Source organism: Pseudorasbora parva, chromosome 20 (genome assembly GCF_024679245.1).
Source record: "Pseudorasbora parva isolate DD20220531a chromosome 20, ASM2467924v1, whole genome shotgun sequence".
In the NCBI taxonomy this organism is placed as follows: Eukaryota; Metazoa; Chordata; class Actinopteri; order Cypriniformes; family Gobionidae; genus Pseudorasbora; species Pseudorasbora parva.
Genome location: NC_090191.1, coordinates 9,408,598 through 9,421,845, shown reverse-complemented (window position 1 = coordinate 9,421,845; position 13,248 = coordinate 9,408,598). Strand labels below are relative to the sequence as shown.

Sequence of the window (13,248 nt, the reverse complement as noted above, 5' to 3'; positions counted from 1 at the left end):
CGCTGAAAATCATGTCAATCAGTCAGACATACCTGTGCATTTGTTTTGGATTTTTCGGAGACGCAGGCTTGAAAATGGCAACGACAGAGGAAGATTTTGACAGCGAGGGGAGTGACATTGAGTTGGAAGATAGTGAGGAGTTTGAGAGGGAGGAGGTGGTAGAGGAGGATTATGATGAAAATATGCTGGATGATCCTTTGGATAGGGCACAGGAGTGGAATTTGTGGGACACAGAAGGAGAGGAGGAGGAGGAGGATGGCTTTTACGGATTCCAGGTAGACTGGAGAACTGAGGGTTACCAGCTGCGCAAGACGAAACAGTTCACCCGCAAACCGGGGGTGAAACAGCCGATCCCCGTGGATGCTAGCCCCCTGAATGTCTTTACGCATATTTTTACCAATGAGCTTTGGGACATGTTGGTGACGGAAACTAATCAGTACGCCGAACAGATGCGCGGTCAGACCCCCACCAACTCGAAGTGGAACACTGTCTCCAAAACGGAGATGAAGACATTTGTCGGTCTGTGTCTCGCCTTCGGTATTTTGAAGCTGCCAGCACGCAGGGATTTCTGGAGGCAGACAAAATGGATGTACCAGACTAACGTCCCCAAGGCCATGGCAAGGGACCGCTTCGACATGATCTGGAGGTAATGATTTGTGTTTTGTTCTCTTTTTAGTTATTTACTATTAATAACTAGCATAATAAATAGTAATACAATAATGGCATAATGAATAAATAGCATAATAAATAATAATATAATTATGTTGATAATGATAATAATAAATACAATAATATATAAATATAAATACAAAACTGGCATAATGAATAAATGGCGAAATACATCTGAATACAATAATGGCATAATAAATAAATAGTAATAATTATGGCAAAATGAATAAATAACAATAAAAATAAATATACACACACATAACATAATACATATAAATAAATACAATGATGGCAATAAATGTTATGTTACAAATTAATCTTATCATATGCATTTTCAGATATCTCCATCTCCAAGATAACATGGACCCTGCCGTGGACAAATCAGACAAGCTCTGGAAGATCCGGCAGTGGATGGACCTCCTCCTGGATAGTTTCAAGGCGCTCTATGAGGTCAATGGCTTTGTGACCGTGGATGAGTCCATGGTGAAGTACAAGGGCCGCCTGGGCTTCTGGCAGTACCTCCCCATGAAGCTGGTGAAATGGGGAATAAAGGTGTGGGTCATGGCTACGTTACCAATTTTCAGGTGTACACGGGTACTATTCAGGGTAAGACGGAGAAAGACCTGGCTCACCGGATAGTGTCAGACCTGGTGACCCCTTATTACGGGTCCAACCTGTCCGTATACATGGACAACTTTTACACCAGTGTGAAGTTGATGGTGGACCTCAAAGTCAGAGGGGTGCAAGCTTGTGGAACGGTGCGTGCCAACCGAAAGGACCTCCCCAAGAATAAGCAGCTCACAAAGAAGGCTGGGTTGAACAAGCACGAGTTCAATGTGGCGCAGCGGGATGAGTTGACCTTTTGTGTCTGGCAAGACACCAAGGCTGTGATGGTCCTCTCCAACTATCATGACCCCACAGCTTATGGGTTAGTGAGGAGGAAGGCCAATGGTCAACGCCAGATGGCGGTTTGGGTGCCAGCATGCCTTGCTGATTATCAGCAACATATGAAAGGAGTCAATCTTCTGGACAAAATGGTGGGCTACTACCAGATCCATCATCGGTCTACGAAGTGGTGGAGAAGGCTGTTCTTTTATTTTGTTACGGTGGCGTGCTACAATGCCTTTGTGGCTGCCAAGTCTCCGGGAGGAGCCAAGTGGAAGTACAGGAGGGGCGGCTACAAGGACTGGCTGGAGGATCTGACCCAGGAGCTGATCGTCCCGTCACTGCGAGAAGTGCTCCTAATGTGCTCCCCACCAGCCCAACTGGAGCTTCTGCTGAGCATGACCTGGTCCAGATCAAAAAAAAGAGGAAGACCTGCAGGGAGTGTTCTCTGAAGCATTGCAGCACCGACGTGCGTCCTGGGTCAACTCTGATGGGGTGCAGGCAGTGTAACATTCCTCTGCACCGCGAGTGCTTCATGTACCACGTCGTTCGCCACAAATGATTTGATCTGTGTGTGTGTGTGTGTGAGACTGTTCCCAGTTCCACCTCAGGACTTTCCCCACCTCTCTCTCATAACAAGATGCCTTATTCAGTGTTGGCATGTTTAACATTTTATGCATTATATTTTATATATTTGAATTATTTATTTATTTTCTTCCCCATATGATTTTGGGAATTTTTTTGAAAAAATGTGTTATGTTAGTGCTAAGGGAGCATGTTTTAATAAAACCTGTGATTCTTACCTTTAAAATGTATTTTATGTCATGTTTCTTAGTGCTACAGAGGCTGAGATATTAAGGTTTTGGTAGACGTTGACAATTCTTAGTATTTTTTCAGAAAACCCTCAGGAGATAAGGATATTTATCCTAGAATAGCAGGTTTTTATAGGCGTTTTAGGAGTTAATGGGTTAAAAGTTGTTGTTGCAGCCCTCAACTGATGTTGATGTTTTGGCCTGAAGCTCCACCCTCCACCTATCTACTAATCACAAAGGCAGTAGTGATTCGGCATCTGGGGGAGGGGGATAAGTGATTGCAGTACCAGTTTTGGCCACAATCTTACATACACTTCATTTAAATTTATACATATTTGACAACGTATTACTTACACAAAAATAAGTAAATTAACTAATGGCTAAGACCGCAGAGCTCATACCTCTCTCTCTCTCTTTCTCTCTCTCTACAGATAACAGTTTAAATGAACAAACTTTGAGTGCTGATCAAGTTGTGCAAGAAATTTAAGGTCGCCTCTTGTCCCAAATATAGCAGGCTTCATTTAGTGATTAAAACAAATATTATTAATTTTAGTTTTACAGCATATTGAACGCTTCGAGCGAGCTGTGCTAAACATGGAACTTTTCCTTGACATGAAACGCTAAATAATCACACCAGTGAAAGCAGTGCATGTATCCTTTATTCATGCAATATCTCTTCAGTCAGTACAGTAGCCTACACTTTAGAGTTTCTGTTTAATGTTAAATAAAATGAGGCATGGTATGCTAACTGTATCTTACATAGCTTGCATATAACTTTATCTTGCAGCTCAACAATTTTACCTCCTACCGACCAAAATCCAAAGTACTTCCAGACATGGCTTTTTAGATTTTGGAGTTAAAGTTTCTTTCTCTGCTGAGGTCGAGTTGAGCTCTGCACTTTCTGCCATATTCCATGCAAGACGCGTCAACTTTCAGCAGTGACTCCTGTGACCTGTCCCTGAACCCTCATGCGCGCCCACTCGCAAAGCAGACAGCCTCTACTACTGCAGCGTTTTTTTCGAATATTAATTTTCACCTTATTGACAGACCTAGTAACCAGTCACCAATTACGTTTCTCTGTCTGGTAATCTGATGGAAGAGTCTGGGTTTGGTGGTTGCCAAGAGAACGGTACTTGCCTGACTGCATTGTGCCAAGTGTAAAGTTTGGTGGGCTTGGTGCCTTAGTTCCAACGAAAGGAATTCAATGCTTCAGCATACAAATTTTGTGGGAACAATTTTGGGAGCAAAAGACAGCTTCAGCTTTGAGAATGAAACCAACCTGCTTCTTTCTTAGTTTCTTCATTTTTCTCTCTGAATGTTTCTTCAATCTTCATGTCTTCATTCTCCTCTTTAATTAACGCCATCTTTATAATTTTGTGTCACTTGGATCTCAGTTTCTTCACCAGGAGTTTATCTGTGTTTTTCCTGTTAAATAATTAACAGAAAGAAAAATAAATCCACACTAATCTATATAAACCCGCCCTTACTCTTAGCTTAACCAGTGTTAGCAACTTAGCGACTTTGTTGCTATATTTAGCGATTTTTCAGACTCCTCTAGCGACTTTTTAAAAAAAAGTGACTAGGAACAAATCTAGCGACTTTTTGGACAAGTGTCAGCTACTTTACAAATGTCGCCAGCACTGTCCTCCGAGCGCGAGGTCTTGCTTTCTCCCTGCTGTCATACCTTGCTCTACGTCTACCCTGTTAAAACACGGTAACACCACAATACCATTTAAATAAAAAGAAACCGAAATTTACTTAAAATGAAAGCGCATCACTTAAAAATTGAGATATGTCATACCTCGTGTGTGTGTGTGTGTGTGTGTGTGTGTGTGTGTGTGTGTGTGTGTGTGTGTGTGTGTGTGTGTGTGTGTGTGTGTGTGTGTGTGTGTGTGTGTGTGTGTGTGTGTGTGTGTGTGTGTGTGTGTGTGTGTGTGTGTGTGTGTGTGTGTGTGTGTGTGTGTAATATATGAACAATGTTAAATGAACCTTTGGTTGTTTTATTTGTTACACAATACTGACTTAGAATACCCCCAAAATTTTCTCAATCAAATGAGGGAAACATATTAACCCAAACTAATTTAGATGGAGAGGAGAAGATATTTAAACAAAATGTGAAGAGAAACTATTGGTCACTGTATTAATCAATAATTCAGTCAAATTAATCTAAAATCAAATGTTTGGACACTTACATTTTTGTGTGCTAATTACTCTGTTAAATATTGCCTTAACCATTTATTTAAACAACATGGTGGTATCAATTTTATTCTTAGATGCAGTTTTGATATTAACAAAACACCTCTTCGGTTATTTAATTTTCACAGGCAATTCCTTTTGAAGCAGTGTTTGGTTTTTCAACATAGCTTCTCCTCACTCCTTTTTATTTAAAATAGTAGGCTATCACACCAAAGAAAAAATAAGACATTGGTTTGAGTCTAATATATTATTAGTTGGTCAGTTGTTGAATTCTAATGGTCAGCTTTTGAGCATTATTGAACTATGTCTTAAATGTAAGTGTCATATTTCTGTTAGAGTATTTGTTTCTATTCATCAGTCAAAGTATCAGTTAATAATAATAATAATACATTTTATTTATAATGCACTTTATATTAAACAAAATCTCAAAGTGCTACAGAATTTAAAAAAAACAATCAACAACAATAAATAAATAAGTAAATTAATAAAATAAAATAAATAAAACTGAAAAATAAAATAAAATAAAGAAGTAGCAAGTCAATTAAAAGTCAATTAAAAGCTCTGCTAAAAAGGTGGGTTTTAAGACCACGCTTAAAAGCATCTATAGTCTGTGGAGTCCGCAGGTGGTCAGGGAGAGCATTCCACAGACTGGGGGCTGCAGAGCAGAAGGGCCTATCTATCCATACTATCTCCCATAGTACGGAGATTGGCTGTGGGAGTTTTAAAGCGATACAGCGAAACAGAGCGGAGGTTACGAGTGGCTGTTTGTGTGGTGAGGAGTTCCTTAAGATAGGAGGGAGCATCACCATGGATGCACTGGTGGGTAAGGAGAGAGATCTTGTACTCGATCCTGAACGACACAGGAAGCCAGTGGAGTGATTTTAGAATGGGGGTGATATGGTCATATTTGCGTACCTTAATGAGGATCCTAGCAGCGCTGTTCTGAATACACTGCAGCCTCTGGAGATTTTTGCTTGGGATGCCAATAAGGAGCGCATTGCAGTAGTCCAGCCTGGAGGAGAAAAAGGCGTGGACAAGCTTCTCCACATCAGCCAGTGATAGAATGGGACGAAGTTTGGCAATGTTTCTGAGGTGGAAGAAGGAGGTCTTACACAGGTGTTTGATGTGCGCTTCAAAAGTAAGCTGTGATTCCATTCTGACCCCCAGATTGGTGACTGAAGTGGAAAGTGGAATGACCTGATCAGAGAAAGCAATGCTGGTGATGACAGACTTCTGGACCTGAAGTGGAGTGCCGACTAGGATAGCTTCAGTCTTGGAGCTGTTTAGCTGCAGAAAGTTTTGCTTCATCCACGCCTTTATCTCATCCAGGCAAGTGATCAAAGTGGATGGTGTGAGGTCAGCAGAGGGAGATGAACTTGTCCTAAAGTAAAGTTGAGTGTCATCAGCATAGCAGTGAAAAGAAATCCCATGCCGGTTGATGAGACGGCCAAGGGGGAGCATGTAGAGGATGAACAGGGTGGGTCCGAGCACAGAGCCTTGAGGAACACCGCAGGTGACATTGTGTGACAGGGATGTAGCTTCTCCTAAGGCAACATATTCAGTTCTTCCAGTGAGATAAGAAGAAAACCAGTTGTGGACCGAGTCAGAGAGACCAATGGTGGAATGTAAACGGTGAAGGAGGATGTTATGGTCAACTGTATCGAAAGCTGCAGTTAAGTCCAGGAGGATGAGAAGGGATGGGGAACCAGCATATGCTGCCATCAAAAGATCGTTTGTGACCCTGACCAAAGCTGTTTCTGTGCTGTGTCCTGAGCGGAAACCAGACTGAAATTTCTCATAAAGATGGTTATGCTCCAAATGGACCTGAAGCTGTGCAGCAACAACTTTTTCCAGCACCTTAGAGAGGTATGGGAGGTTGGAGATAGGCCTGTAGTTGTCATTAACATCTGGGTCTAAAGTAGGTTTTTTCAGAAGTGGTCTGATGATAGCAGTTTTTAGAGATGAAGGAACAAGGCCAGCCTGGAGGGAATTATTAATAATCTTGGTAATAAATGGACTTAAGACACTGAGGTTAGATTTTACCAAGGCTGTAGGAAAAGGATCCAGTGCACAGGTGGATGGTTTCATTTTTCTGATGATGTCCTCAACCTCAAGCTGTGTGATGATGGAGAAGCAGCAGAGATGTTGGAAGGTCCCTGGCTGTGGATCAACAGACGGGACAGGCAGAGCGGAGGTGCTAGATAGAAGCAAGTGGATGTTGTCTACTTTGTTCCTAAAAAAGGTCATTGTGGTGTGGCAAGCAGCGGGGCGAGGGACCGCGAGAGCGGGCCGGTGATTAATGTCAACGAGTGCCAGCTGCGTGGCACACTGGTCTCGTCTCGCGGCCATGTGACGGGAGCATAAAAGGAGGAACATTGCAGTGGAAGACGAGAGAGGACCAGGCCTGGAATTTATGTTTAGTTTTGTTTATGTGTTTGTGGGCAGTCGTCCGTGAGGGGCTGCCCACCTTTTATTTTGTGTGTTCGCGGGCAGTCGTCCGTGAGGGGCTGCCCGCGGTTTTACTTTCATTTTGTTTATTTATTTTGAATAAATGTTTTTGAACGTTCGCCGGTTCCCGCCTCCTTCCTTCCCATCTACGAACATCGTTACAGTCATGAACTTATTGCACCTCTCTTCTGTGGCTTCTGAAAAAGAGTGAGTTTGCGGTTTGAGGATGTGATTTATAGTGGAGAAAAGCTTCTTGGAGTTTCCAGGGTTATTGTTGATGATGCAAGAGTAGAACTGTGACTGAGCATCTCTCAAGGACCTTGCGTAGGCCTTCTGATGATCTCTATAGGCTTGCCTATGAACAGTGAGTCCTGAGAGCTTGAGACGCCTCTCAAGTACGCACCCAAACGTCTTCATCTTCCGCAGTTCGCTGGTGTACCAGGGTGCTGAGCGCGAGAAGGTGACCATTCTAGTTATGACAGGTGCGTGAAGATCTAGAAGGCTGCTCAGAGACTTGTTGTAGAAGTCAACCGACTCAGAGACTGAGGAGAGATCAACAGAGGAGAATTGCTGAAGGTCTGTAGTTAAAGAGTCTTGGTTAATCTTTTTCAGGTTCCTGAAGCAAATTTGACGGGAATCTTTGGTAAGGGAAGAGGGGCGTGGCAGCTCCAATGAGATGGCCTGGTGGTCAGACACACCCAGATCTTACACCAGGAGGTTTCTAATATGAGGAGAGTTGGAAATGACCAAGTCCAGAGTGTGCCCCCTAGAATGAGTGGGTCCATCCACATGCTGTTGGAGATTGAGGCAGTCCAATAATTGCAGAAACTCAGCTGCCAGGTGGCAGGAGGGGGTATCTACATGAATATTAAAATCTCCTAATATTAAAATGTTGGCAGAAGTAGAGCAGAGTGTTGTGAGAAAGTCATGCATCTCAGAGATTAAAACTGAATTTGTTTTTGGGGGCCGATAAATAAGCAGTATTGTCAAAGAAAAAGGGGGTTTACATTTAAAAGGTATTCAAATGATGACACTGTGGGCAGAGGTAGAAAAGACAGCTCCAATGATTGTCTATGAATTACAGCTAAGCCACCACCAGGACCAGTGTAGCGGGCTTTCTCCAGATAGCTGTAACCAGGAGGACAGGCATCATTAAGTGCTGCATAAACTGCAGGCTGATGCCATGTTTCCATTAAGCACATAAGGATAATGGACCTAAATTGACGTTGCTAGGCAACGTGGGGGAGAGGACGCTGGCGTTGTCTGTTCGCCGCTTCTCCACCCACAAATCATGTTAATGTACTATTAGATTTAGATTTTATTTTATTTCCTTATGTTTGTGACTAGTCTAACAGTCAGAGCTACAATTGGGACTGTTGCTGATTGCTGGCAGCCACTGAGAGGACGTTGTTCGTCGTTTCGCCGTTTTCCACCGCTTCTCTAATGTTTATGTTTGAATTGCTGCGGTTGGTTCTGGTTTGGAGGACATTTGATGTTTCTCGCCGCGACTGCTCACTGGTGGTCTCCCTTGGGCTTAAGCTGCATGGTGGCTGAAGTTTGCACCAGGCTAGCGTCATCTGGGCCATCGTAATCGGCGTCCGGCATGATGTTGGGATGTTCCACTTCTTGGCTGCGCCGCTGTTCCGTCCTGCATTGCGGCCGTGGAGCGGCTTGGACTTCTGCGCCGACCCCGGTGTGTCCACAGAAGTGCCCGGAAAAATGTTCTGCCTCCTGCATGGTGCTGCGGCGATCCCCATCGTTTGAATCGTCATGAAGACCCATCATCTGGTCTTCAGCTGTCGTGCCTCGGCGATGTCATCAGGACACACTGCCGCTGGGAGAAATTTAAAACATGGAGTGGACAACAGTGTGCTGCGGAGCTAACAGAGACTTCCACGATCAGCTGTTTTCTGTTCACCATCAGCTTTGTTTCTGTTCACCTTCAGCTCTGTTTCTGTTCACCTTCAGCTCTGTTTCTGTTCACCATCAGCTCTGTTTCTGTTCACCATCAGCTCTGTTTCTGTTCTGTTTTCTGTGTTGGTTGATTGTTTTTAGTATTCTATATTTTTACCCCCCCCCCCCCCACACACACACACACACACACACACACATCTGAATGAACCTCATTCCCCACAGTTTCAAAGTGAAGTTAATCCATCTTCACCTCATGGGTTTTGTGAGAGAAGATACATTTTGTGATATAAGTGAGATTTATAGTGCACTTTGGTTAGTTATATTTAGGCTAGATTTAAATGAGGTATATTGACTGATAGGTATAGACAGCGACAGATAGTTAGGATAGATATAGGCTAGTGACACATTCATATAGGCCAAGTGAGAATTATAGATACAGAAGATATTCTTAAGTGATATAGATAGATAGATATGGAGATGTCACATAACAGACACTACATCTGGTGTGGGAGCGATTCCATTTGGAAAAACCACATAAAGTGAGATGTGTGTATTGTGTATTTTATTGGTCCAAAATGCATGATCCATTAACTTAATTTTCAGTAATTTCCCTCATTTGTATGTACTTGCTAAAAAAGAAATGTATGCATGCCATCAACAAGTGTCCCGCGCCTTGTGAGAGAATTTTTTCAAAGACTGGAGAAATTATATATAAGTCGACTAAGTCCTTCACCAGCAAAATAATTCATACTTTTGAATAAAAATGGTATGTAACAAATGACACATTGTGGCTTTATTACTTTTAATAATCTTAATTTTTCATGACAACAAAACAAAAACAAAAGACTAAAGTTATTTACAATGAGGAGGCTACAGGTTACAAAACCAAGTAGTTGTCAGCCAGATGTTAAAAACGTGTTTTTTGCTTTGTTTTTAACATACAGTAGTAGATCACTGTCAAGGTTATTTCAGATCAATACACGCAAGTGTCCACTAGATGGCGTCATGGAGACGGGTGTCGGGTGTTGTTTCGAAGCTTCGGCACATTTGCTTCAACTGTTTCAGTGCTTCACGAAGCCTCGGTCTGCCCATCACTACAGAAATGTACAAAAAAAAAAAAAAAACTCAGATTTGCATGTATTATTGAAATTCATTTAATAGTACCACAATAGTAAGTTAATAATACAGTTCATATTGACAGTTTAAAAATTAAAGCAATAACACAAGTACTTATTTGTACTTATTTTTCCATTTATACTCACATCTTCAGGAACAGTAATGTTCATTGTCCCATCATCCAGGCGGTTCAGCCACTAGTCTTTCCCTGAGATTTATCCACTCCAGTGTCTCTCCGGTTCATCCACTGCCCCAGAGTCATCCATTAGTTCTGCTGTTTCTTCAATCTGCCATAGATCAGCATTAAAGGGATAGTTGACCAACAGATAAACATCCTCTCATCCTCATGACACACACACACACACACACACACACACACACACACACACACACACACACACACACACACACACACACACTCACACACACACAAACACACACACACACACACACACACACACACACACACACACACACACACACTTAAAAATAGTGTAAAATTACTGTAAAAAAAAATGTCCAAAAGAAACACTAACAGAATATAATTAGAGGAGTAAAGTTTGTAAATACATTCTGAAGTTGGCTTGAGAAAGCTAGACAAGAAAGTTTAAAAAAGTTAATTAAAAGCTTAAAGTTTGATGGTTTAAGATGGAAATAAACTTTAGGTTTAAAATTTGTATTTCAATATTTTATTTAAAATGTAATTTTTTAATTTTAAAATCTTTTTTTAATTTTAATTTTAAAATCCATTTTAATTTTAAAATCCATGTGCTCAGCTCAATTAGTCAGTTCAGCCAATACTGCCAATTCTCTATGATGTGAGTACGATATTAGTTTATAATCTCTATTTTATGTTACTAAAATTACATTGTTTTGATTTTCACCAATTATATGTTTCTTGTCTGTGCAGCATAAAAACGTTTACTGTATTATTTTAATATTAATCATTATTACAATATCACAAGCAATAATCAGCAATTAATGATATTTTTCAGTTACAAGCATTTGTACAAAAAAAAAAAAAAATTATATGGACTTTTTTTCACATATGAATAGCATTAGTGAGTACCCTTAGTGTTTTCTATGATGTGCAGCCTATACATATCTGTTTACATCTAAAAAAAAAAGTGTTTTAGGGTTTCATGACCCTTTAAATAATGTAGGAGCTGATACCTAGTCTTAACACTTATGTTAAGTTTAAGAATAAAAGTAAAATTGGCATTGACACACTTAAGTCTAAAATTTTACTCTGGGTGACTTTATACATAGCCAGTCGAATGCAGTCGTGTTATGAAGAACACCAGGAATTGCAATCCTCCTACCATTGCCAGCCAGGGTCCATCAGTGCTCCAGAACCAGTTGTAGAACCCATGTAAGTGGACTTAACCAGATTGATACCTACTGAACGACATAGGCAGCTGACCCAGGGACTTTGTCTGTACTGTGCTGCAAGTGGGCGTATAATTGCCACTTGTCTGATTTGTCCACCATGACTCTCGGTGAGTGTTGTGACTACTCCTACTGTCAATTTAAAGCCTGTTATTCTTACTGCAGCCAATGTAGTTCCATTCTGTTTCCATTGCATTCCAATGCCCTCCTTGATTCTGGGTCAGCCAGGAATTTAATCTCCGGGTCCCTCTGCTGTCAACTCAAACTCCCAAAAACCAACACCCTGACCAGCTATCAAGTTCAAGCCATAATTAGAAGACCCCGTTAACAATGCAGGTGCACAGGGGCATATAGCGCACTACCCCACCTCCTCAAAAAACATTTTTCTAAAGGCCATAATGACTATAATGTTATATTAAAATGTTAATGTTGAAAAATTTGGGAGGCACTGGCTACCTGTTTCAGCCACATATATACCCATTGAATATGAATGCATTTTAGTACAATGGACATATACCACATGTGGACTACTGAGCATTAACATGTGTGTCCTGAAGCTGAAGATATGATGACTAGTTGCCTATCAGTAATGTTATCAATAACCTTTATTGGAATGTAAATGTAGGCTACATGTGTGATCAGTGTTGCCAGATTGGGTCGACAATTTAGAGCCCTACGGGCCCTGACTTTTTTACACCCCTAACCTCATACCCACTGTCGGCCGCTGACTGCTTGGTTGTCACTTTAAAAAAAATTAACAAACAAACAAATTATCCAAACATTTTTCTAAATTAACTTTAATAAAGAAACTAAACGAAATATAACTACTTGGACATTACAAACAAAGCTGAACTATTTTAATGACTGCAGGAGATCATTCACTCCTCAGATCATTGATCTCCTGCTCCAGTCATTCTTCAGCTCGACTCATTGCGGTCTTTTCTTGATCTCTGATCCACAGTGTGCACCTTCTCTCAATGGAGTGGATGAACTCAGTGAAGATCCTCTCACTGTCCTCCACTGCTGTCTGTGCAGAGCGCTGTTAGGACACACATCACAATCAAACTGTGGCTTCTGTGAGTCCTGACTAAAACTTCTCTTCTTCTCCAGACTCACCTTATGAGACTCCACAGCCTCTCTCAGCTGCTGAAGATCTTTCTCTCTCTGCTGGATTCTCTGCTGGAACAACCTCTGCTTCTCCTCCAGCTGTTTCTGAAGCACAAACCAGTAACAGGAGAAAAATCACATTCCAGTGTCAGTGAAGTGCTGAGACTGAAGGGATAAAGATCTTGCATGGTAAGATTATAGGTTCATTCATAAATGCTGGCCATTATTTCATCCATGCCTTTATATAGGGAGAGTTCACCCAGAAATGTAAATTCTTTCATTGTTTACTCATCCTCATGTCTTTCCAATTGATTTTATCTTTCATAACACAAAAGGAGATATTCTGAAGAATGTCTCTGTTTCTAGAGGTCAAATCAAATAAGGTAACAGATCAATAACATCAAACCTCACTGGCTCATGCATGTCACATGGTTAAACATGACACCATATTTTATTTTTCTTATCCCTTTAGAAGACTAACATTAGTCTTCTGAAGGGAAGACGCCCATTGTAGCATCCCTCTACCTCCCCATCGCCATTTATGTTAAAGCATGTTACATTTCCAACACACTCTCTAAGATGCCGTAGACAAATCACAACAGACTGGGGCCAGCTGACCAATCAGAGCAGACTGTGATTTCGGAAGGCGGGTTTTAAAGAAACTTAAACTAAAGCAGTTTTCAGACAGAGAGTGAAAACAGACATTCAATTA

General features: G+C 41.3%; 1 protein-coding gene across 1 annotated transcript; it reads left to right on the top strand.

The window, feature by feature from the left end:
- Positions 1-74: 74 nt before the first annotated feature.
- Positions 75-2,006, top strand: LOC137049060 (piggyBac transposable element-derived protein 4-like). The gene is made up of 3 exons (XM_067427449.1): positions 75-646; positions 1,008-1,203; positions 1,254-2,006. The coding sequence occupies exons 1-3, from the start codon at positions 75-77 to the stop codon at positions 2,004-2,006; spliced, it is 1,521 nt and encodes a 506-aa protein (XP_067283550.1).
- Positions 2,007-13,248: the final 11,242 nt, after the last annotated feature.

Excerpts from the sequence above, each read along its gene's own strand:
- LOC137049060 (XM_067427449.1), top strand. The coding sequence starts at position 75 with ATGGCAACGACAGAGGAAGATTTTGACAGCGAGGGGAGTGACATTGAG. Across the intron at positions 647-1,007 it reads CGCTTCGACATGATCTGGAG|ATATCTCCATCTCCAAGATA; the intron begins GTAATGATTTGT and ends ATGCATTTTCAG. Across the intron at positions 1,204-1,253 it reads AGTACCTCCCCATGAAGCTG|GTGTACACGGGTACTATTCA; the intron begins GTGAAATGGGGA and ends ACCAATTTTCAG.